The 26,105-nt window shown below is 33.1% G+C and overlaps 3 protein-coding genes across 3 annotated transcripts; 1 reads left to right on the forward strand and 2 right to left on the reverse strand.

Moving 5' to 3' along the window:
• Positions 1 to 775: 775 nt before the first annotated feature.
• LOC130467101 (uncharacterized) lies at positions 776 to 3,229 on the reverse strand. Its single transcript, XM_056835561.1, has 4 exons — positions 2,919 to 3,229; positions 2,697 to 2,823; positions 1,977 to 2,041; positions 776 to 952 (listed from the first exon to the last, which is right to left on the reverse strand). The coding sequence occupies exons 1-4, from the start codon at positions 3,082 to 3,084 to the stop codon at positions 936 to 938; spliced, it is 375 nt and encodes a 124-aa protein (XP_056691539.1). The 5' UTR covers positions 3,085 to 3,229; the 3' UTR covers positions 776 to 935.
• Positions 3,230 to 9,433: 6,204 nt separating this feature from the next.
• On the forward strand, positions 9,434 to 15,087 carry LOC110805731 (ubiquitin-conjugating enzyme E2 variant 1D). Its single transcript, XM_022011354.2, has 4 exons — positions 9,434 to 9,616; positions 12,887 to 13,026; positions 13,640 to 13,765; positions 14,680 to 15,087. Exons 1-4 carry the CDS (start codon positions 9,583 to 9,585, stop codon positions 14,818 to 14,820), a joined length of 441 nt encoding a protein of 146 aa, XP_021867046.1. The 5' UTR covers positions 9,434 to 9,582; the 3' UTR covers positions 14,821 to 15,087.
• A 1,148-nt stretch (positions 15,088 to 16,235) lies between these two features.
• Positions 16,236 to 20,126, reverse strand: LOC110805740 (uncharacterized). Its single transcript, XM_022011367.2, has 4 exons — positions 19,961 to 20,126; positions 19,735 to 19,836; positions 17,116 to 17,308; positions 16,236 to 16,654 (listed from the first exon to the last, which is right to left on the reverse strand). The coding sequence occupies exons 2-4, from the start codon at positions 19,786 to 19,788 to the stop codon at positions 16,524 to 16,526; spliced, it is 378 nt and encodes a 125-aa protein (XP_021867059.1). The 5' UTR covers positions 19,789 to 19,836; positions 19,961 to 20,126; the 3' UTR covers positions 16,236 to 16,523.
• Positions 20,127 to 26,105: the final 5,979 nt, after the last annotated feature.

Consider the following 26,105-nt stretch of genomic DNA (forward strand, 5'->3'; position numbering starts at 1 on the left):
ATGTGTCAACAAAACTTGTGATTTAATACCATTTGATGTGTCAAAGGACTTGGTTGGTACAAATGGATTTATACGATAAAAATCGACGAAGATGGTCATATGATTAGGCCTAAGGCTCGTCTGGTTGGTCGCGGGTTCGGACAGCAAGAAGGTATAGATTATTCTGAGACTCTTAGCCCTATTGTGAAATCAACGACTATTCAATTGGTATTGTCTTTAGCTCTTTCCTCTAATTGAGTCGTTCGTCAATTAGACGTTCAAAATGTGTTCTTACATGGTGAGTTAATTGAGGAGATATACATGAAACAACATGCATGTTTCATTCATCCTGATTTTCTTAATCACATTTGTCGTCTTAGAAAAGCAGTGTATGGTTTAAAACAGGCTCCTAAAGCTTGGTATCTTCGCTTTAGCAGCTTTTTTGTTACAACAGGCCTTCTTTTGTTGTCGATCGGATAATACTATGTTTATATTTCGTCGTGACAAATTCATTGTGTATCTTCTTCTTTATGTCGAATATATCATTGTCACGGGCAACTCAGATTCTTTGATCACCAAATTCATATCTCTTTTGTCTGCCGAGTTTGCTGTAACACCCCGACAATTCTCTCTTTTCTAAAATAACCTTTTAATATAAAACGTAGAGAATTATCAAGGCATTATCGCCCGTGTGAAAACGTAACGGCTTATTCAGAATTTTGCAGCGGAAAACATAAAACTAACTTTAATAATTTAAATAAGTCAACTACGGAATAAAATCTAAAACCAACCAACAAAACAAAGTCAACGTAATTAATTAAAACAAGGTTCGAGTCTCTTTAAAACAGGCCAAACAAATTCAACATCAAACTTAAAACAAAACAATTTAATAACTACACAGCTCTTCAATCCCGAACCCCATGATGCATCACCTTCAAACCTGTAATGGACGATGCTTATTGATCCCTAGAGACTGCTCACCAAGATTGGGTCATCACAGGATCAATAAGGCATAGCCATGATCAACATGCACAAGCAAAAGCACGTAATCAGCAAAGCTGAGTACTACATACTAAATCAATAATAATCCTAACATGATTCTATTAAACGAATAATCCTAACATGATACTAATAACGTAAGTAAGAATAACCAGGACACATTCACTTTCAAATCACAGTTGACTAGACTAGACTGGACTAGACTTTCATAACATTAATATTATTTTAGTTGAAATAGACAATGGACCGAGTTGTCCGTCCAACAGTCTTCACTAAGGAAGACGAGGTACGGGCGCGACTCCGTAACCTCACTGACCTGCGATATCGAGGAACGTTTGAATAAAAATAGAACACGGTGATCAATCCGGTCTCAGAAAAGGCCATGGGCTACCACCATGAACCCCAACTCCTGTTTGTCCGTCACTTTAGACGTGCACAGTCTAAAGCTATTGCTACCCAGATTCACTTTACATGATTTACAAATTGAGACTCTGTTATGACTCAACAATCACATAAGACATACAATTCACATTTGTTCACAACTGTTTTTATCTTGGAATTAAGTAAGTGATCATAAAAGCATCAATCAAGACTCATTCCAATTTATCCAACCTTTCCTTTAACCATGATCAACCCTGTATATGGGCATAAAGTTTCAACTTACTAAACAAGGTCCACCGCCCTCATAAAGTAGTGAAAAGATAGAAAGGGAACAACAACCAATCGATCCAAACCAATCATATAGAATAATCTAGTGTTCCCAACCAACATGTTTGTATCAATCATCCATACTAACATGTTACAGTTCTCATAGTGCAAAATAAGTTCAATAAGTTTGTCCAACAGTATTAAACATGCACATTTCATATAACCAAGTTCGTCCATAATATCAACATCACCAAGTTCAACAATAGTATCAACATAACCAAGTTCAACAACAAAATTCAACATGGGTTCAACAATTAGCACACATTCCAAGCACGCAGGTATGTACGTACCTTGTGTAAACAAACTGATAGGCCACTTTAACACTTTCAAAAGTCGCCTAAAGAGAATTCTCCGCCTAAAACAACCAACAAATAATCCCAATCAATTCCTAATCATTGACAACCATAAGAGAGCATTCTAAATGCATCCTAAACATATTTAGAACTTTCCCCAATATCAAAACTTTAACATTTGATTTCCTAGCATCATAATTATTGAATTAGTGATTGAAATTCGTTGAAAACTTTTGCAAACATCGTACTTTAAATTTTCAGCAATATAAATTCATTTAAAAGCTTCACCAAGGTCAATCTACGTTCCTAATATCTCAAAACAACAAATTCAATAATCCATACTCAACCTACCATGATTAATAATCATAAAAACCTTGAATTTCATACTTTAAACAATCAAAATTAATATTTCAAAATAATTTGATAATCTGAAAATTAATAACTTTATTATATAATTTGCATAATCTGAAATTTATAATTTAAATCACAAAACCCATAACTTTAATTCAAGAAAACATAATTCAAATTAATAAATCATGAATAAGCCCTATCTTAATTATTTAATTAACCAAAACTGAAATTAATTGGTTTATAATAACAATACCCAAATCTGAAAATCATATTCAACAATAAAAATTATAAATTTGATTCAAGAACATCATTTAAATTAACAAACTTTAATTAAAATAATTAGTTACTTAGGGTTTAAGAAATAACCAAGAATAAAGAGAGGAGGAGAGAGACTGCCGGCGAGCAGGGGCACGGCAGCGGCGGCGCAAGCTGGGCGGCGACGCGGGGGCTGCGCGAGCAAGGTGGTCGTGAGAGCTGGTGGTCAGCGACGTGGCTGTTGGCTCGAGCAACAAAAGAACGAGTGAGAAAGAGAGTCACGCAAAAGGAGAACGAAAGAGAAAGAAAGAAGGAGAAGGGGAGAGAGGTTACCGGCGGCGTGGAGGAGGAAGGGTGGTCGTGGATGGCCACGATGGCGGCTGGGCACAGAGAAGGTGGTCGCGTTCGCTGGTCGAACGGTGGGGGTTGTTGCTGGTGACGAGAGAGGAAGAAACGAAGAGGAAGGGAGGATTGATTGGCGGCGCAACGTGGATTCCATGACGATGCAGCGACTGCGGTGGTGCGGCGGCTGCGAGGTGGTTGATGCGCTGGTGGACGATGGTTAAGCAGCAAGCAAAGGTGAAGGAAGCAGGGTTTGGAGGTTTTTCTAATTCACGTGAAGAAGAAAGAATAAGGAGGGTTTGGAAGCTTTGATTTTTTTCACGTGAATGTTGAAACAAGGGTAGGAATATTATGGGCTTATTTACTTTGGGTTTTACCAAGTTGGGCTAAGGTTAGAATTGAGCTTTAATGTTTGAATCCAAAACCGATTAGGATTGTTTTTCCAAATTCAATTGAACGTGTTTTCGTAATTCGAATTCTTTTCAACATAAAATTCTAAAATTATTCTTGATTGCACAAACCGTTAAAATATTTAGAATATATTTAAATAAAATTAAATATACATTAGATATATAATAAAGTTCAAAAATCGTTAAATATTTAGAACGTACTTAAAATAAAATAAATATACGTTAACTATATATTTATTATATAAAACTCATAAATTCTATTTAAATATAAAAAATATACGTTAAAATATATTAATAAAATTTATAAATTTACGGGGGATTACATTTGCTATGAAATATCTAGGTGATCTACACTACTTCTTAGGAGTGCAGGCAGTGCGTACTTCCAAGGGTTTATTTTAGGGTAAGAAAAATATGTTTATGATCTTCTTCTGAAATTCCATCTGCACACTGTTAAACTTTAACGTACTCCTCTTCCTAGTCGTACCACACTTTCTCATACAAACGGCGATTTATTATCCGATCCTACTAAGCATTGCAGTATGGATGGGGCTTTACAGTACTTGCAGGGTCTTTAGACTTCGGTCTTTGGCTTCACCCCGCCCCATACATGTCAATCATGATTGCCTACTCAGATGTAGATTGGACAGGTCGTCCCGATGGTTGGCGTTCCGCCATTGGTTATGCAATTTTTCTTGGAGGCAACTTCATCTCCTGACGCTCGAAGAAGCAATCGGCTGTCTCTAAATTTTCCACATGCATAAGCAGAGTATCGTGTTGTTGCAAACCCAGTACAAGATACTCTCTTGATTCGATCCTTGTAATTTTCGGGTCGGGTCGGGTCGGGCCCGCGGGCCGAGCCAACGTTGATCAGCTATAATCAATACCATATCCAAAAGTTTGGATAGATCAAGGGTATGAGTATGGTTACAGTTACGGATAATTATTCAATTCCAAAAGAAAATGGTATCTAATAATTGTTTGATAAGTTTTTTCCTTATATTTTCCCAACTTAAGTATTTTTTGTCGAAACGCTAAACTCCTAAAACCGCACTAATCACTTTATAATTCAAATAAATAATAATTCCTCTGATTTTTCCAACACCCGGTGATAAAACTTGATTTTATTTTATTAATAACTTCTTTTAAATAAATTACTCAGAAAAGAAAAAAAATATTTAATCTCATCAGTGCGTTGAACGAGACCTGTTTAATTATATTTCGCACCCAAAATAAAACCAAATTAATTTATGTTACTATGATTAGGGGTGTGCAAAAATTGGTCCGGACCGAAAAAATAGACCGGACCGGACCGAAGAAAATTGGTCCGGTCTACGGGTCGAGAAATATCAATTTTCGGTCTTCGGTTCGGTCCGGTCCGGTCAAAAACCCGATTTTAGACCGGACCGATTTTTCCTTAATAAAATATAATATAACCTATTTAAACATTTAATTCTCTCCTTTAATATGTTGTAAATCTAATATATATATATAAAGGGGAGTTTTTTCAAGAGTTTTCGGAGCGCCACGTAGGATTTCCACGTCATCAAATATAATTAGATTGTTAATTAATTAAATATAGTATAATTAGATTGTTAATTAATTAAATAAATAATCTAAGAGTCTCAATATGATAAAAACATCAAGCAATTCGTAGATTAAGAGTCTTAATTAGATAAAAACATCAAGCAATTCGTAGATTGAAACTAATATAAACCCAACATTCGTAGATTGAAACTAATATAAACCCAAAGAAGATAAGACTTCCTTTTATGGGTATCTCCAAAACTAATCGTAGGAGAATACATTAGAATTATATATACATTACAATTGTACTTGCATTGGTACCATATACTACGGATAGATAAACTATAATTTTATCATTTTATTTACATTAGAATTCTATTTGCATTAAACTATATTTTTTTCCCGGTTAAAAATATATGACTTTGTATGTTCAATCCGTATCTAACTATCAACATAATAATTTCCAAAAAAATTCTCAAGTTTTGTTATCATGGTTGGGTAAATTTATAAAACTATATTCCTCTTTTATAAACAAGTTACTCCTTTTACCCGTAGTTATTCTGTTTCCAATCTGCTTGTTTTTGTTATGCATTTCACGTATTAAAATTCACCATTGCATAGTTTTTTTGGTATTGATACTGAAAAATATTGAAAGGGTGTGTGGATTTGTTTAGAAAAAGGGTTAAGTGATGTAAATTAAAATCGTTGATTTTGGGTTTTTTTACTTTATGTTTTGAATAGAATTAGTTAAAGTATAGATTATCTTTCCTAATTATGACTATTGATCCCTCTCTTTATGTTTGTAACGTGGGTGAATTATCATGAGTGTACCCTTTAAGAGTATGATGTAAATTATGAGTTTTCAGGTCTGTACAAGAATAAAAAAGATATATAAGTACTAAGTAAAAGATAATAAGAGAAAAAGATACAATTATCCGCTTTTAACAAATAAGATAGAATTACAAATAGTGAGTTTTTTCAAATGCAAAATACCATAGGGAGTGGATAGAATAGTCAAAAAAGAAAAATAGATGGAACAACATATATTCAATTCTTCATTCTATACAATTACACACGTATGCATATTACCCAATAGTGCATTTACGTGCATGCCCCTCATTTCCTTCTTTGTTTTATTTTGTCTTATTCTTAACAATAGAGCATTTACGGTTTCACCCTTCCATTGCTATACAAAATGTATTGTTTTCTTTTGGATTACAATTCTAATACCAATATATTAGTCCTAGAGTTTAAGTTGGTTTTAGATTTCCATACATTAGCAGTAGCATTAGATTATGATATTACGTACCTAAGTCAACTAGAAGTATTGGAATCAGTTGTACTATATATATATATATATATATATATATATATATATATATATATATATATATATATATATATATCTCTTATCATAAGCAATACGATTCAGGTTTTCACTCAATAATATTTCAGTCTTGACAGGGTGTCATGATAGAATTTTAGATAAATAATCTTTTTGGGTGCAACCACGAAAGAAATTTGTAATATAATTTTATTTACATAAAACCCCAAAAGGGTGTCATGATAGAATTTTAGTTAAAAAGTTCTTTATGGGTGCAACCACGAAAGAAATTTGTAATAGTTATGATAATTATTATTAAGTGTATAATAGAATTCTATTTGTATTAAACCTATATTTTTTTCCGATTATAAATGTATGACTTTATACCCATATCTAACCATCAACATAATAGTTTTCAGAAAAAATATACAAACTTTTGTATAAGGCGGTCTTACGAAAAAGACCGCTTTGATGGCAGCCAATATGCCACGTAACATCTGATGTGGCATGACTCATCAACCTTTTATTTTAATCAAAATATAAATACACATTTTCTTCCCATTTTCATTTGAAAACCCTAATTCCTTTCTCTCTCCTCCAAAGCTCTCTGTCTCTCTCTCCTTCAATGTCGTCAACTTCTCATCAAAATTGACGACGGAGGTGGCGAAGGCGGTGGCGGAGCTCCTTCCCGTTCCACCGAGTAGCACGAGATGAAGGAGGAGCAACGGTGATTCTCTTCCTTTTCGACGCCACGGAGGAGCAACGGAGGTGGCTTGTTGAGGTAATTCCTCATCTCTCTCCTTCATCTGAATTTCTCTTTTCTATCTCCTCTGAAATTCTTCAATTTTTTCGATTTTGATTTTTGAAACCCTAATTGTTGATGATTTGAATAGAAGAAGCGGCGGCAGTGGTGGTGGTGGAGGAGGAGAACAGCGAAGTCGATTGTGGTGTTTAGCAGCGGGATCCTGGTGGCCGGCGGGATGGGGAAGCGAAAACCAGAGCGGCGAAGGAAAGAGAGGAATGAGAATCCGGCGTCGCCGCCTTGCCATCGTCGCAATCGAAGGTTGTCGGAAATCTAATCTCCTTTGCGCAACCTATAAATTTCCGGCTTCTCTCTCGCTCGAACTAAATCTTCAAGGTATGTAATTCATTCTTTTTATTGTTGTCGATTTTGATGGTTCAAGCTATGGTTATGCTAAAGTTTTTGGATTTTGATTTTTGATGTAATTAGGTCAACTCTTGAGATTTTGTTTTTGATTCGATTACGTTTTTGTTTCGCTTCGATTAAATTGATTAGGTTTTTGTTTAATCCTTTAGGTTTTTGGTGTCGATTAGATTGGATTGATTAGGTTTACTTTTTTCAGTTTTTTCAGTTTATGTGGATGTAATTGATTTGTTCTTGTTTCCGGCAGGAAGAGGAGGCTTTGCAGTGGTGGCGGTCTGGCTGATGGTTGTGCAGTGTTGCTGCTGCCGTGTGATGCCGATTATTGTGATAGAATCGCTGCAGACTGGGGATTCGTAGCTGGAAGCACTGGTGTTTTAGTTTTAGTTAAGAATTGTAATGTTTTAGTTACACTTTTTTTGTATTTAGTTAAGAATAATTATGTTTTAGTTTTAGTTATAATTCTGAAATAATTGTTGATGGACTTATTTTCTATGTTTTAGTTATTAATTTTTAAGTTTTAGTCACGATTTTTTTGGTTTTAGTTAAGGTTTTTTGAGTTTTAGTTACGTATTTTTGAATTTTCATTCAAGGCTTTAGTTATGATTTTTCGAGTTTTAGTTATGATTTTATCGGTTTAAGTTACGATTTTCTTGGTTTTAGTTAACATTGTTTGAGTTTTAGTTATGTATTTTTGAGTTTCAGATAACGAATTTCAGATTTTTAGTTAAGATACAAATTTTTAAGCATTGAAAATAATTAGTTAAGCAATTGAATCAATTAGTTAAAAATGAAACTAATAAGTTAAGCAATTGAATCAATTAGTTAAAAATGAAACTAATAAGTTAAGCTTCAGAACCAATTAGTTAAGCAATTAGTTAAGTAATGTAACATATTAGTTAAAGCATGCAACCAATTAGTGAAGCACTGAAATCAATTAGTGAAGCACTAGAATCAATTAGTTATGCACTGGATTTAATTAAGTTATCACTGGAACTAATTAGTTAAGTTTAAAATTCAATTAGTTAAGCAACGAAACTAATTAGTTATGCAACGAAACCAATTAGTTAAGTACTGAACCAATTAGTTAAGCACTGAAACCAATTAGTTAACCAATGAAATCAATTAGTTAAGCATTGCAACTAATTAGTTAAGATTTTATGAGTTTTAGTTAATAATAAGTTTGTTTAAAATTAATAACTATTTGACTCATAAGTTTAACTATTTGTCTTTATACCTTAACTATTTTGTTATTCAACTAGTTATGATTTTTATTAATTTTAGTTATGTTTTACACTAGTATAGTTAGTACCAAAAAAAAATTGAAAATTTTAATTTCAAAAAAAATTCGAATCGAAAAAATAAAATTTAAGCCTGAAATTCAATTAGTTAAACCTGAAATCCATTTAGTTAAGCTTGAAGTCCAATTAGTTAAGCCTAAAGTCCAATTAGTTAAGCCTGAAAAAAAAAATCGAAAAAAAAATTTCAAAAAAATAAAATTTCAAAAAAAAAAATTCCAAAAAAAAAATTACATGCTGACGTCAGCATGACGTCAGCACACGCGCCAACATGGCTGCCAGCAAGACTGCCAACAAGGCGGTCTTTCCTGCGAGGCGGTCTCACACAAAAGTTTCTCGAAAAAATATAGCTCAAATAAATAAATGTATCAAACTTAGCCAGAATATAATAAGACAATTATGTACTTTTTATTACGAACCCGTGCATCGCACGGGCTTCAATACTAGTATTACTAATATTGTGAATATTTTATTTTAGCTTCCAAAAAACGCCTCAAACAAATAGTTTTTCATATATATTTTTTCTTTTTTATCATAATTTTTATAAAAAGTAAATAATATATAGAAATAGGTCTACAACCGGTCCAAATCGATCCGGTCCGTATTTTGGACCGATTTTTTCGGTCCGGTCCGGAGCATAATCGATCCGGTTTTCGGGTCTTGAATTATCATAATTTCGGTCTTCGGTCCGATCCGGATGGGTCCGGTCTGGTCCGAGTTTGGACCGATGAACACCCTATGATTGAGAATTTCCCAAAATAAAAGAAGCTTGACATTTTCAGATTCTTGACTCGTACCTGGAGACTCGTGAGTCGTGATCCTCCTTTTAACACCCACAACCCAAAACCTCTTCAGTCTTCACCATTCCCCCTCTCTCTCATACACTTTGCGTCAATCTTCAGTTCCCCCTTCCTTTCGATTTTATTCTCCAAATATGACGATTGGTTCTGGAGGATCTAGCGTCGTCGGTAGATTCTATTTCCCTTCTTTTTATTTCTCGATTTATGTTGAAAATTTACAAATTGTCATGGGTTTTTTCTCATTTAATTTAGGGTTAATATTTTATTTTGTTGATTGTGTGATTTTGTGTCTATGAATGTCATTTTTATGCTTGATCGAATGATGTGTCATGTCGATTTTTTTGTTATTTTGATTGATTCAACTGAAACAGGATCTAATCTTAGGATTGATTTTGATGTGTTGAAATTCAATTTTGGGTTTATTTGTTTGTTAGTGGTTCATTTTATTTTGTGTGGATAATCTTTGACATTTTTTCATATTTGGATATATAAGATTTTAAAGGGTTGCTTTACTTTGGATAAGAGATGAATTTATGGAGTTGGGGATTGGTTTTAGAATTATGGAGTTTTATTGACTTCACTATAGAAGATTGTTACTTTGATAAGAGAATAGGTTGAGAATTTAGGTCATTTTATGCTAGTTTTCTGTCTCATAATACAGAAGCCTAATTAGTAACACGACGTTTGAACTTTGACAGTCTCTTTGAAATGCTAGTGTTTAGGGGAGTTCATTAGGGGTTTTATAGATGGTGAATCTAATTGTTATCTAGACGAGGCTACATGGTGGCGAGGAGCAATGGGCACTCTGTGTATTTATGAGACAACATAAATTGGCATTGATGCATTTTATCGACAACTCTGGTAATAGTGAAACCTAGGCTCCCTTTGGTTTGATAGAAAACCTTTTCAGTGAAAATTGATTTTCCGAGGAAAAACAAAATTCCAAATAGTTTTCTTTTGTTTGGTTCCTTAGAAAAGGTCATAAAAAATAGAAAATAGGAGTAGATTAGGTGAAACGGATGGGAAGGGATAAGAGAAAAGAGGGAGGTAAGGAGGGTTTTCCCTTACTTTGAAATGTAAAATATTGCCCCCTTGAGAGATTTATTGAAAAGTTATTTTACACCACTTGTCATAATAGACAACACATGATCAGAAGTGGGAAAATCATTTTATATGAAAACGTCACACCAAACCAAACACTCTCCTAATGAGGATTTGTGGTCATTTTGACTGGAGTATATTCATCTTTTGTTTGTCAGCAATTGGATGAAAATGTTTCACACCAACCCAAACACTCTCCTAACGTTTCACTTGTCAATTCACCTTTTTCTTGTAGAAGAGTACGATGGAGAAAAACTCTACGTAGAAAAAAGATATGGTTGTAGATGCTCCATAATCGGAGGTATCTCAACATTTTCCAGTTTTGGACCTTTTCTTTTATGAGTGCGTTGTTCATAGTTCTAAAGAGTCCTCAATTTAATAGAAGTACATTCTACATATAGACCTTTATGAAAAGACATCTTGTGAGTGCAGGCTAGAGATGGGAATTAATAGTGTCTGTTGTCCTTCACACACTATACAGGAAATCCATTTTCAGACCTTAAATTTAGAGATGAATCAAGATATCTTTTTGGTATAGATTCAGCAGTTGTGATGAGAAGGGAGCGAAAGAAAGCAAATAGCATGTGTACTTGCATCTGTTTTGTTGTTGTGTTGAACACCAAGATGATTGATTGATGGTTGTAGACTGTAGTATTGACTTATAACTATCAATTTACTTATAACTGATGGTTGTAGACTGTAGTATTGATGGTTGTAGACTGTAGTATTGATTGATGGTTGTAGACTGTAGTATTGACTTATAACTATCACTATCCTTAGTGTTTGGGTCTTTTCTCACAAAGATGACTTAGGATATCGTTTTGGTATAGATTCGACAATTGTGATGAGAAGAGATGAAAGAAAGCAAATAGCACGACTACTTGCATCTATTTTGTTGTTGTATTGAATACCAAGATTCTCGTCAGGTTGATGGTTGTTGACTGTAGTATCACTTGTAATTATCAATTTACTGGTTCATGCATCACAACACCGAGTATTTGTGGACTTTTTTCATGGAGGCAAATGTTCCTCTAGTCATGTGTATTGAAAGGGCGTCGCATGGAAGGACTATTTTGAGAGGCAACTCCTATTTTAATATATGTACAATGATATTTTTCTTTGGACATTTAATTATTTTTTTTTAAGACAGGGGAGTTCCCTATCACGATTTGAGTACATCAAGGTTCCACACTGGGCCCTTTTCCCTTTGACATCGTAATGGACGAATTGAGCTCAATTCAAGACGGTGTACCATGGTGCGTGTGGTTTGCAGATGATATTGTGTTGGTCAACAAAAGTAAAGTAAGCGTGGAAAGTAAGTTGGAATTATGTAGACATACTTTGGAATCTCGTAGCTCCAAGTTGAGCAGAAGTAATACAAAATATTTGGAGTATAAGTTTAGTGGTGATAGAAGCCGAGAGGCAAGGACAATCACCTTGGATGGGAGGACTGTATAAAGTTCAAATTTCTTTCGCTACCTAGGATCTATAATCTAAAAAGATGGGGTGTTGGATGGAGATGTCGCCCATAAGATTAAATCAGGTTGGTTGAAGTGGAAGAGTGCCCTATAGATTGAAGGGGAAATTCTACCGTACGACAATTAGACGCGCACTATTATATTGCACAAAATGGTGGGTTGTGAAACTATGCAAAAGATTAATGTGGTGGAGATGTGTATGTTGCATTAGATGTATGTCCATACAAGAATCGATCGGTTGAGGAATGAGGTGATTAGGAAGAAAGTGGGGGTTAACCGATTGAGAAAAAGATGAGGGAGAATCGACTAAGGTGTTTGGCATGTAAGATGGAAGGTAAATGATGCGTCGGTTAGAAGTATTGAAGAGTGGCAAACAAATGGAATCGTAAGTAGTAGGGGAAGACCAAAATAAACATGGAAGGAGGTGATTGAGATTGATATGAGTTTATCGGGGATTGAGGAAAAATATGACATTAGATAGGGTGGAGTGGATAATACATGCCCACGACCCAACATGACTTCTTTTCCATCTCTTTCTCTTTTTTCTATTTTCTTTGCATACTTCGCTCGTGTCCCTATTTTTATTCTATTATTATTTTCAGAACATATTTTGCCTTTTCTCTAAATCTCCCTATCTTGCTTTCGTGTTCCCTCTTTTTCTGGTTCATGTTAACCGCCCCCGATCATTTTGGGACTAAGGCTTGGTTGTTCTTGTTTGATTACCTTTTAGGGGGGGAGGGGGGGGGGGATTGGTTCTTATGGTTATTTGCTACTTTAAGTTACTTTTAGGTAGCAGTTGCTATTTCATTTAAAGCTGCGAGGAACTTATATTTGATACATTGTTGATATTGTCGTGCAGTTCCCAGAAACTTCAGGTTGTTGGAAGAACTTGAACGTGGTGAGAAAGGGATTGGAGATGGGAGTGTCAGCTATGGGATGGATGATAGTGATGATATTTACATGCGCTCTTGGACGGGAACTATCATTGGCCCTCACAATGTGAGTTGTGTATTTTTTGTCTTTTCTTATTTTACTACTTTTTCACAAGGGTACATCTCATCTATATCAATGTTCTAGATGATTCAGCTATTCATTATTTTTATTAAGATTATTAACTTATTATAAAGCTGGGTGTTTTTCACATAGAATAATGACAACACTTCTTTTCTGAGTGGTTTGTGCATAGAACGTAATTCCCTTTTGCAAGAGTTCTGGTAGTATAATAGATTTTTCAAGATCGAATATAGTGGTCATGATGTCCTCTAAAGTTGTTTAATTTAATGTAGAAATCCAGATTGTTTCACGTTTATATCGAACTGACTAGTGGAAGAAGCTCATTTTTTCCTTCATTGTCCAATGAGCTTTAAATTTCTATACTGGTCCCAGTTTGTACTGCAGTCAGTTTGGTTTCTGGACTTTTCCCTTTTTCTTCCCTTCTTCTTGGATTCATTTGATCTTGATTTGCTGGATTATATTGTTGCTTCAAGAGAAGTATTGGTGCCTGCTGTAGTTAATAGTGATTGCAAATTGCCTGTTGCTTGTGCTACATGGTTCATTTTCCTTTTTTTGGTTGTTTTTGTTTATTTGAAGATTTGTGCTGGTTTTGTGTCAGAGCGTACATGAAGGTCGCATTTATCAATTGAAGCTCTTCTGTGACAAAGATTATCCAGAGAAACCCCCAAGTGTTCGCTTCCACACACGAGTCAACATGACTTGTGTAAATCCTGAGAGTGGAATGGTAATGTTTATATTTTTCTGCCTGGTTGACGTGGAAATATGTTTTATATCCATTTTCTTACAGCCTGTTGAGGATGTCTATGTGAAGATTATACAATTTTTTAATGATAAATAATATTTCTGCACTATAAGGTCCCTAAGTCCCTTGCAGTTGGAACAGTGAAGCATATGTCGCATTTTTGTGTGTTCCTTGTTGTGAGTATTGTGACTCATATATTCATATGATAATGCAACTCCACCTCCAGATATTTATGAATGACAAATACACCCTTGGGATTAGTGTTGAATTACCATAGATATTGGCATGAAAATTCCCTTGCAAAAGTACCCAGATTTGTTGCCAGTCTTGTGGTATCAACGCCTACAAAACAATCATAACCGCTGATTAATATGTTTTGCACTCTTGCTCATCCATTAGGTTTCACATCCCACCTTTTCGTTTTGTATCATATACTGACAATACTGTACATGCAATATGCCTGACATCTGAGTCTTTGGTGAAAAGCAATGCTCCAACCAAGCTTTTTAACAATGGTTGTTCAATTTTATTCATGAAGTTGAGGTAGAAATCTGGAACGTTAGTTTTAGTATATAGGAATTGAACCTGCACAAGCCTATGACCTACCTGTGAAACCAATCTATTTGGATTACTGCATTATGACAAGGTGAAGTATTTGCTACTCTTTTAAGTAAGAAACTTATTGTTCTTACATTCAACTTGAATCTTAATGAGATCATTCAGTAATTGCATATGACCCGTCATATAGTGGGCTGATGTCCTGAAACTCCTGTTGAAATAGGATGTAATTGTTTTTATTAGCATTTAGTTAAATTTTCTATTTTAATTTTATTTCATGGCGTGTAGTGTGTATGTGAGTGTGAGGAGTCTTTGATTTTTAATATTGTGGGTGGCAGGTTGAACCAAAGAAGTTTGGAATGCTGGTAAACTGGCAGAGAGAGTACACTATGGAGGACATTCTGACTCAGCTGAGGAAAGAAATGGCTGCACCCCACAACCGAAAGCTTGTTCAACCTCCAGAAGGGACCTATTTCTAAGCTAAACCTACTTGTTTAGCAAACACTATCTTTCCAAGTATGGAGACCCTAAAACATCAGAACCTGAATGGCCTATAATTCAGTACATAGTTTTATGATTGCATGATGATTGATGTCTTCAATCGGATTCCTTAGTGTGTGTTCCCTGTAAGTCAGCTTTTAACTTTGAGACTTAAAATGTGAAGTCCTAGTCGACTGAACCACTCGTCTCTGTAATCTGTACGCTTAATTGCTGAGGGAAAGTGGTGAATTAGTACGTTGCTGAAATCATTGATTCACTGTTTTCGATGCCATTATATGCTTATGTGATTGTAGGTGTTTTCCATTTTCAAATATTGTTCAGTGTTCTTTCTGTATGATACTATTTGAATGATTTATGAGGAATCTCCAGCACTAACAAAATGGCACAAAGTCTTCCAACTTTTCGAGTTACCTTTGTTTTAAGGTTCTTCGAGTAATTGAAAGGTTTATATCACTTGTAAGTTGATGCTTGAAATTCTTTTAAAGTTGTGCAAATTTGATGTAGTTTATTACTCCGTAAAAATTAAAAGAATGTGATTTTTCTTACGCGTGTCTGATTTTTGTGGAAAGAGAACATGTTTTACGAGTCGTGTTTTTTTTACAACTGGGGGATGGAAGGAGATTAATATCGTGAAGAATGAAGATGATTTGTGGGTACAATCTTATAAAAGGGAAATTATCGGTTGTTGGTGAAGGAAACGAGAGATCTATGAGAAAAGAGAGATCAACAATGTGAAATTCATTCAAACCCTCTCTAGTGCACACCAGCATATTTCATTGGGATGTTATTTACAAATCAAATGCAGTCTTCGGTGGTAGACGGGACATAAATCATAACTAAGTCTACGGTACCGCTCTCAAAAATTAATCAACTAAGTTAGTAGACATCCCCGTTAGCAAATTATAAATTAACATGATAGGTAGACATCCCCGTTAGCAAATTATAAATTAACATGATAGGCATTTCGTATTGTTAGTACCCTTAAATTTGACTTTAAATCCTTCACGAACTTAACATTGTAAACACAGTTGACAAAAAGACCCTCAAATCATGTATTATCTTGCTGTGAAATGAAGCAGCTAACTAAGTTATTGCAATCAATGTGAATATCAATTCTGATAATAATTCAACTGAGACGTCGGATTTACGGAAGGCGTATGCATTTGTCGCATCGCATCGCATCTCATCTTTGATAATAGCCTCTTCAAAGCTGGATATCAACTTGCTCTTTCTCAAACTTGCACAAAAAGTCGCCTTTTTTGGGTTTCATTGTTAATAGTCTCCCGAAGAATTGCCCACTTAAACGTGATCAAGAATTTAAGTTTACTTTCAGGTATATTTGTGCTGAAATTTAATTCTTTGGTATAGCAAAACAAACAGGTGCAAATGCAAGGAATGCAAACGCCAAAGCATGGCTAGGGGTAGTATGTATGGGTTTCTTCGTCAGATAAAGTTTACATTGCTTAATCAAAAAGCCTTGCAACCACATCATCCTTTTTCTTTAGATACATACAAATGGTACATCTACAAATCACTTACATTTATAGAGAACTTCCTGGAAAGTGTGCTTCTCAACACTACGCCCAACTTGAAGACAACATGGTCATGCTTTCCTTGCTCTTCATCCTTTTTTCACTAAGCAAAATGTGTAAAATATACGTACAGGATGTACCGTCTACTATCATGGTTCAAGCTTCAGTGACACAACACGACACTGTCTGTTGCGTTTAGCAGCCTTGACAAACACTACGGACAAGCAGGAAGGGGCCCACCATGGCCTACGGACCTTTTGCTCCCCTTTCAAGCAAGCCACTGAAAACATATACAAAAACGTCAAACCTCCACTTAAATGCAAACTTCTAATGATGTAGTTTCAGAGGCATGCCCTTGATAAAAATGCAAGTGAGGTAGATGTATTATGATATGCACTTCATAATAGTATGAGGAAAACAGTCATTGGTGAATTCTGCCATTCACATATCAAGAAAGTTCTAGAGGTAAACTATGAAGATCTAAGAACGCATTCCTTAGTTAACTAGAGTTACAAGGTATACATTTTATACGTATGATTGAGCTTTCATCAGTTTTCCAGGCAACACAGAAAATGATTTTCTTTTGCCAGATGGTTAGTTATCAGACTTCTGATACAAACAGTCAAGATCATGTAATCAATTTTATTTTGCGCTCTCTCTCTCTCTCTCTCTCTCTCTCTCTCTCTCTGAATAATATTGGGGGCTTTAAAGAGATTACGGGAAATCAAAAGATATAGGAACCTTTTATTCGCCTCAATTCCTTGCAAAGTGTGATGAAGTCCCCCCATTTCATGTGGCAGCGCCTAATGAACCTGAGTATCTGCTCGGTTGTGAACATGGACATTCCCTCCAAGTACTCACCATTAACACCATTTTCCTTAAAAATTTGACGGTAGCTACCAAGATTTATTTCTTCTAACCACAAACCAACATCCTGCAAAAAAGAAAAAACATAAGCTATGTAAGAAATATTGAGATGCTATCCAGTATAAAGGAAGAAAGACAAGAAACTCGGATGGTGGGCAATATATTCGTCATAAAAAATCCAACACAACAATGGAGCACATTGGTATTAAGCAGAACCTAAAACAGTAAGACATCAACCAAAAAAGTTAAAATAATGAAATATTTCTAGAATTTCTTTACTCAGTACTATTCCTAAAGCTTCCCCATTGTACATCTGTGAGAGAGCAGCGTATAAAGAAAGGACACTCCATGAAAATTATTTGACTTTACCAGCAGTTTAATGAAATTTAAAAATTGTCAACAGCAAAATGCAATAAGAGAGAGCAGAACATTTTCATACCCATGATATCATGTTAAGAAATAGATTAGCAAGGCACTCCCAGCTTCAACAATCATCAACAGATAAATGATGACTTAGAGAAAAAAAGGCCTGTGTGAGTGCAATGAAAGGCACATACAGTTCTTCTGACTTCTGTTATATTTCCCAGGCAGAGTCTCTTTTAGGCTTTGTTTGGTACAACATTAGTAAAGGAAGGGAAAAGAAGGAGAGGGAAAGGAAAGGAATGAAAACTTAATTTATTTTCCGTTGTTTGATTTTATGGAAGAAAGTGAGGGGAAAAGAAAGGAAAATTATTTGACAACTTTAAATTTGGGAGAAAAGGAAAGTGAAGATTTATTAATGACGTTTTTCTTCCATTTCCCTTCCTTTCCCATCAAATCGCGCATATGATTTTTGGAACTAAACATGGGAAACCAATAATTTTTCTTTACCTTTCTCTTCTTTTCCTTCCAATTTCATTCTACCAAACTAAACGCTAAAGACAAACAAATCATAAGTGATGTATGTTGCTAATAAAAGGTATAAAATTAACCCAAGACAAAAAAAAAGGGCAGGAAGTAGAAGCAAGATTTTTGGTTTATATTGGGTATCAATTATCAAAGGCTATATGCTTTGGAGATAGTTATAACTTATACTTCCTCCATTCTTATTTACATGACACAATTGTACTTTCGACACTATTCACACATGTTCCTTTGACTTACTTTTGTGATTTATACATAAGAAAAAACATAGTCGTGTGGGATCTTATTAGATTCGTCTCAATAAATATTTTTTAAATATCAACTTTATATAATTTTTTCTTATCCATAATAAAAGATATTAACGTTTGAAATCGTGCATTGGCAAAACGTGCCTAAATAATTGTGTCATTTAAAAAAGAATAGAGGAAGTATATCCATTGACAAGAGTTTGGGCAGGTAGGGACCTGCCAATCTGCCATACATCATATGATGGAGTACTTGAAAGATCCTATCAATAAGATTACTTGTGATATAGACAGACTTGGACTGGATTTGAACTTGGAACGGCCTAATTTGGGCATTCAATTAACACCCCTAGTTTGCAAGACCAGCAAAACCTAATACGGCATTCAAAGATTCCATGAAACCATCTTGACTGCCCAAACATGTTCCCAAAGCGACTTCCAAAAGAAATTCAAAATCAAAACTTATAGCATAATCATGTAATCTCCTGCGATGTCTGATACCAAGCTTAATAGACCATAATCATAAAACGGCTAATAGATTGGATTCACCATTGAAACAATAATCCATAAAACTAAGTGATCTCTTATTGCAAAAAAGAACCTCCTATATCGTGTTAGTTAGGTACATGGCATAGAAAAACGGTCACAAACAAAACATCCCTCCGTCATAAAAGAAAATGACTTAGTCCACTGCCAGCAGAACAATAACGGATTCTTCGGAGACCAAAACCTCTTCCATTGTATCTCAATCCCAACACGGATAAAACTCAACTGGTAAAGGAACTTTAGATTAAACTTATTATTCAGCATTTCAACTCAAACTAACAGAATACTACTTGTAGAACAAAAGTTAGGAAAACATACTTTTGCGAAACTTCTTTCCCGCCTAACAGAGACATACTCTGTAATCATCAAAATGCGAAGTAACTTCTCTCATTTCCCTTCTCAAATTTTTCTGCCTCCTATCAATAACAAATTCTATAGACACTTAAACTACTGTACCACCCTTTTAACTTTACTTGTAGGACTTCGAATCGTCCTTATTGTCTAAAGGAAAAATCAGCCAAATTATCACATATCTAACATAATTAGCAATTTAGCACTTCATGCTACAGATAAAGTGTTCTTCCTAAAAGACCTACACAGGGGCAAAGATTAACCAAAACGCCATATTTCGCCAGAATGCATGATTGCCAGATCAAATAGAGAATTAATTTATTGAAATTAACAACAAATATACAGGAAATTAAAAAATAAAAGCAAAAAATTCATCAATAGTAGAAAACGTTAACAAAAAACAAGATGCGACTCCAAAATTGCCGAAACTTAACACAGAAATCAATACCTCAACAGTCCAGATGAAGAAATCCAGAGGCTCAGGCGGCCGTTCGTTGTTCATCTCCCAAAACACGCAACAAACAGCCAGAAAAAGTAACCAACAAAAACCCTAATTTCACAATCAAAACACATAAAAACAATCAACATCAGATCACCAAACCCTAAAAATTATCGAAAAAATCACGGCAACAACAACAATAAGTACAAATTTAATAATTCAATCGAATAATTACCAGTGAAAATCAGGGCAAAATTTGATGATTATCCTCCCGACATCCGCTGATTATTACTTTATCAACTTCTAGAGAGAGAAAGAGAAAGAGAAAGAGAAAAGGAGGGGATCTTCGAGTTTGCAGTTTGGTGAGGGGGAGAGAGAAAAAAGAGCAGAGTGAGAAAGGAGAGTGAGGTAAGCGCGAGTGGGTTATTACTTATTTGCAAACATCTAAACAAGGTGGACCCCGCATAAGTGAGAATTGGGATTTTGCTTTTAAATTTTTATATGAAGGTACGCTTTTAGGTCCTACCACGTGTTCCTCTAAGGATAAGCCCCTCATTTCACGCTCCTTTTTCCTACACGCGCATTTCATTTTTTTTTTCTTTCAACTATCGGAGTGATTTCCTTCCATATTGCTAAAAGATTTAATAATTTCCAAAATACTTCAATTTCTAACTTATTTCCCTCCAAATCGTCCATGTCAGTATGGAAAATATAAAAGTAATTTTTTTTCTCGGTTCAGCTTAGAACCTCCAATTGAAATGACGGTTTTGTTTTAAAACAAATCGTCATTTGAATTGGCGGCTCAATGGTACAAACCGCTAACTCAAATGGCGGTTTGCTTTATAACAAAAATTGCGCGGTTTTTTATTGTGTTATGTTAACCTCTACCTGAAATGGCGCTTCATTAAATACATAAGCCGCTATTTCAGATAACGGTTTACCCCTTTAAACCGTTGTTTTAGATAGCGGTTTATTGTATATTTTATATAAAAAAAATAGACCGGTTTTCTTGTTGACATGGATGATACAGTGGGAAATAAGTGAAAAAGTAGCGTATTTTTGGAATTTACGAATCTTCAAGCATTATTGAAGGAAATTGTTCTACCAATCATTCTTGTAAACTTATACGAAGTTTTTTTTTTCCCCTAAGATAGGAGGGTGGAAAAGATATTGATCCTGTTTGGCTAGGAATTGTTAGCTGTTAACTGTTAAATATTTGTATTATCTGGTTTGACTAATTTGTTGAAATAGCTGTGTGTGTAAAATGTTTGGTAAATTAGTTGTTATCGGTTAATTGTTTGATATGTAAAATGACCATTAAATATATTGACATAATTTATTGTTATTTACACTAATATAAATCTGGTCTATGCTAACTTAGCGTGGGCCAGGGCAATATAGTAATTTGGTTGGGCAACATGTGTAATTGTCACGTGATAGTTATTTCGTGATTTTAAATAGTAAGTATATGTGTATTACAATAAATAGGTGTTTTAAAGAGTTACTATATGTTTTGTAAAATTTCTATGCGATTTGTGTCTATCCCACTTTATATACGTTTTAATTTATTTATTTTTTCAAAAATTTTGATTTGCATTATGTTAATTTCTCTCTCATTTCTCTCTCTTTATTTTCTCTCTGCTTTTCAGATTTTTGCCTAAATTTTTAGGGTTTGTTCGATTTTCTTCGTAATTATCTTATAATGCTCATAATTGGATCTATTAGATGAGGAAAAAATGGAGGAAGTAGTAGATCAAGAAGGAGGTTCGACGTCACCGAAACCGAATTGAAGATCATTGCACTCGTCTACAAATCTTGCAAGAAATTTGAGAGATCACATCTCGGTTCGTTGGTTTTTAAAGTATTTTAAGTCTATTTTTATTTAAAATTGGAAATATATATTTGTTGTTTGGAGAAATTAACGTTTGTGTTTTGCCATATTGATTTCATTTCGCTTCGATCAGTGACTTCACGATTTTAAATAGTAACTATATGAGTTATACTGTATCTTTATGGTTTAAAGAGGTACTATGTGATTTTTAGAGTTTCTATGCGATTTTAACTATAACATTTGCTTATTGTATGTTATAATGATTTATCGACTATATTTAACTATAAATTTCATGATTATGTGGCTATAATCAAAAGGTATGTGCTCTTCTACAAATCGATGCAATATTTGGAAAAAGGATTGGACCTGCAAATTTCCAAGTTGCTAAATTACTATATGTTTGAAATAGTTACTATGTCATTTTTTATTTTATTTTATGTTATTCTATATTTTTAGTGATAGAGTTAATAGATTATTAACACACCAACTATATCTGCAACTTTGTGACTAAATGACCATCAATAATATTTTATAGGCATTATATCTTGTATAATAATAACTATATGTTTGGTATAGTTATTATGTATATTATAATGTTCTTTTGATGTTCTTTGTTGTCCTTTATGCTATTAGTAACAAGAGTTACGTATTATGATCACAATAACTATATCTGCGACTCTGCTAATATATGACTATCATTAATAGTAAGAGATACTATAACATGTATAATAGTAATTATGTATTTTTAATAGTTACTATTTTATCATTATATTCTTTTTGTGTTCTTTTTTTTTACTCTATGTTATTAGTAATAAGAGTGACTATATTAGTATGACCATAACTATATGAATATAACTATAATCATATCTGCAATTCTGCGAGTATCTTACCATCATTAGTTCTAAGAGTTACTATATGATGCATAATAGAAACTGTATATTTTACATAGTTACTATGTTATTTTTTTATTTAAATGTTAAATTATTAACTTAGTTTATATATTATTGTTTCAGAAATACAAAGATGATGCATCCAGAATTGAAGTCGTGCAAAGAATAACTTCTGCAAGGAAAACAAAAGCATGAAAGAAGAAGAAAATTCCGACAACAATGAAAATCAAGGACGTGGTAGAGGAAGGAGAGGACGTGGTAGTGGAAGGAAGGGACGTGGACGTGGCGATTAGTATTCTTTAGTTCAAAAAAAATATTTGAGTTTAATGTGGTTTATTTAATATATTCGAATAATTAGAATGTCGTATCTAAAAATAACTAACCATGTAGTTAATATTTTTCTTAATTACTATTCACGAGTTATAATTACTCTTACTTTTGATATACTTACTCTTTTTTTATTTCAGTAATTATATGATATATAATAGTAACTATATAACAGAAAAAAGTTAATATATGACCTCTAAAGCATCTATATCATATTGTTTATTTTATAATATAGAAATTGTTCTATAGTTAAAATTATTTTTTTATATGATATAGTTACTCTTTGGATTGAATAACTAGTTATTCTTATCGAAATGTCTATTTTTTTCATATTTACTATTCTGAAGATATAGTTACTTTTTTGAACATATAGTTTCTGTAATTTACTATTTATGTCTGCAAGAATGAATATATAGTTACTCTTATTTTTTATATAGCTACTCTTTTTTATAACATTAACTATATGACATATAAGAGTAACTAAGGAATAGAAAGAGATACTATATGATATAGAAAAGTAACTATTTCTATAGGATATAAATATTTACTATATGATATAAAACAGTAAATATATTTGTGTATACATAATTAAGTAATTGGATTCTTATCATAATTGCATCAATCCGTTATTGTATGACTATTAGAGTAATTATATTACATATAAGTACAACTACATCAACTTAAAAGTTACTATGTGATCTTTGCAGTAACTATGTTACATACATTAATAATTATATTGGTTAAAATTTATTGTATGACTAGTAGAGTAACTATATTACATAGAAGTACAACTACATCAACTTAAAAGTTACTATATGGCCCACGCGGTTTTGGATCCTGTGAACATTGTTGGTCTATGTCATCTTTAATTGTTGTAAAATACCTTAAATATTCTAGTCCACACTAACCATAGGGTGGACCTGGTCCATACAAGTGGAATTGATTTATTGTTGGATACTTTGTTTCTTATTAATATTAGACAAATGGTTTATTGTGTTGATTATTTTCGTTTTATTTCTTCAACAAGCATTGAATAAATAAGTTTATTTTTAAAAAATAAATTATTCTTAATTTAAAATTTAAAATATATAAATTCTTTATTTGCAAATAGAGAAATATTACTAAGGTTCTGTTCTGTTCGACTTATTTTGACTTATTTCAGACAAAATAGTTCAGATAAGTATAGATAATATAATTTTAGCAAAATTAAGTTTTTTTCAAACATTTTCACACAAAAAAAGTTTATTTCAGATAAAATAAGTTCAGATAAGTGCAATTAAGTTCATATAAGTTCAGTCAAAATAAGTCCAATAGAACAGAGCTTATTAATATTACAAGCATGATTGCAATACTTTTCAAGTGTTTCAAAGTTCTAATATAAAATTTAATACAATACATGAGTCTAGTATAATAAACACATTGAACATGCAAACATCAAGTAAGACGAAAATGAAGGTCGGATGAATGAGGCTAATGTAAAACCAAAATTATGAATTTTATTGTAAAAAACATTAAAATACTATACTCGATTAGAATTAGAAAAAGGAAAAAAAATTACCCGGATACAAAGCTGCAGATAGGAAGAAGGAAATAGAGGTTAGGTGAAGGAGCTAATGTGTGAATAATGTTTTTAGTGAGAAAGGTTAGGAGTTGTAATTTTAGGCAATGTTAGGACAAGGTAGTAATTTTGATATTCACCCTCTCAAACCTCTAATTGCAAAAAGCTCAAATAGTGAGCTTTTCCAGAATTAGCTTTTTCACCCTAAAACTCTCTTCAAATCCTCTCCTAACCAAACACTCCAATTAGCTTTTTCTAAAGGTCAAACCCCTAATTCACTTGAAAAGCTCTTTTTCATCAAACCTCTCATAACCAAACACCTCCATTACCGCAGAGCATGTACAATAAATTTATCAAAAGGTCTGTATAAGGTGTACAATAAATTTATTGTATACCAAAATAACTTTTACCTAGTTTTTTTAAATGTTTACCTAATTTTTTAAAACTTTTAATATGTTTTGATTAACTTTTAAATTTCTATAAAAAATTTTATAGAAAAACATTTTAAAGGATTGATTTTATACACTATTACTCACTCTGTCCCTTAATACTCGCTCCGCTTTCCTTATAAAGTCGTCCCTTAATACTTGCCTCGCTTCTATAAATGACATACTTTTACTAATATTATATCACTTCTTTACTTAACCATGGACAACCCACATGTATTCCTCCTTACTAAAAAAAACATTAAAAATTTCAACCACGCCCACACCCACACCCACACCCACACCCACACCCACTCCCACCCCACCCCACCCATACCCACTCCTTTATTTGTCTCATTTTCCACTAACTATATTAAAAAAAAAATATACTCTACTATCAACGTACTACTCCCTCTGTTCCATAATGTTCATCATGTTTACTATTCATATGGTCAAAATTTAAAAACTTTGACCGTAATTAATAGTATAATTAAGAATAAAAATATTAACTTGTGGGATATCACTAGATTCGTTTCAATATAAACTTGTGGAGTATAATTTTTACTAATGCGAAATTAAAACTATTAACGGTCAAAGTAGTGCATTGGAGACCGCGCATAATGGAAAAGTGAGTAACATGCATTATGGAATGGAGGAAGTACTACGTACACCTAATAAATTAATAAGTCAATTAAATTACCTAAAACTTTGTGACGGTCAAATCGAGGCGAGTATTAAGTGACAGAGGGAGTAATAATTTTGAAAAAATAGTGTTTATTAAAAGGACATTTTGTATCACTAAAAAATAGATAAGTTTTACATATATAAGGGTAACTTTTTAAAATTTTACTGCGGTGTACATTATTTATTGTACACCATTTGTAAATAAGAATTTGTGTAAACTTATTGTATATCAATATCACTTTTATCCATTTTTTACAAATTTTACCCAGTTTTATGTAATTTTTAATATATTTTGATTAACTTTTAAATTTTAAAAAACGTTAATAGATAATAATTTTAAGCGTTAAAAGATTCATTTTATATTCCGTACATTATTAGTGATTTTGAAGAAAATATTTTTATTAAAATGAAATTTTTTATTATTAAAAAATAGATAATTTTAGGGTAACTTTTAAGCATTTTGAGTTAACTTTTACTACGTTGTATAATATTTATTGTACACCACTTGTAAATAAGAAATTGTGAAGAAGAAATTTTTCACGCAAAAGGTGTAAAATAAATTTATTGTAGATCGTAATAACTTTTACCCGGTTTTTTATAACTTTTAATATGTTGTTATTAACTTTTATTTTATGGAAAAAAAGTTGATGGATATACATTTTAAA

The sequence above is a fragment of the Spinacia oleracea genome, chromosome 2 (genome assembly GCF_020520425.1).
Source record: "Spinacia oleracea cultivar Varoflay chromosome 2, BTI_SOV_V1, whole genome shotgun sequence".
In the NCBI taxonomy this organism is placed as follows: domain Eukaryota; kingdom Viridiplantae; phylum Streptophyta; class Magnoliopsida; order Caryophyllales; family Amaranthaceae; genus Spinacia; species Spinacia oleracea.

Bases quoted from the DNA above. Each gene is read 5' to 3' on its own strand.
- LOC110805740 (XM_022011367.2), bottom strand. From the start codon at position 19,788: ATGAACAACGAACGGCCGCCTGAGCCTCTGGATTTCTTCATCTGGACT. The intron at 17,309-19,734 runs GTATTGATTTCT...TCTTTTTTGCAG, and splicing joins TCTTCATCTGGACTGTTGAG to GATGTTGGTTTGTGGTTAGA. The intron at 16,655-17,115 runs GTTCCTATATCT...ATATGTTTTCAG, and splicing joins GGAATTGAGGCGAATAAAAG to TGGCTTGCTTGAAAGGGGAG.
- LOC110805731 (XM_022011354.2), top strand. From the start codon at position 9,583: ATGACGATTGGTTCTGGAGGATCTAGCGTCGTCG. The intron at 9,617-12,886 runs GTAGATTCTATT...ATTGTCGTGCAG, and splicing joins TGGAGGATCTAGCGTCGTCG to TTCCCAGAAACTTCAGGTTG. The intron at 13,766-14,679 runs GTAATGTTTATA...TGTGGGTGGCAG, and splicing joins TAAATCCTGAGAGTGGAATG to GTTGAACCAAAGAAGTTTGG.
- LOC130467101 (XM_056835561.1), bottom strand. From the start codon at position 3,084: ATGGAATCCACGTTGCGCCGCCAATCAATCCTCCCTTCCTCTTCGTTT. The intron at 2,824-2,918 runs GTAACCTCTCTC...TCGAGCCAACAG, and splicing joins CTTCCTCCTCCACGCCGCCG to CCACGTCGCTGACCACCAGC. The intron at 2,042-2,696 runs GTTATTTCTTAA...TGGTTGTTTTAG, and splicing joins TCCTCCTCTCTTTATTCTTG to GCGGAGAATTCTCTTTAGGC.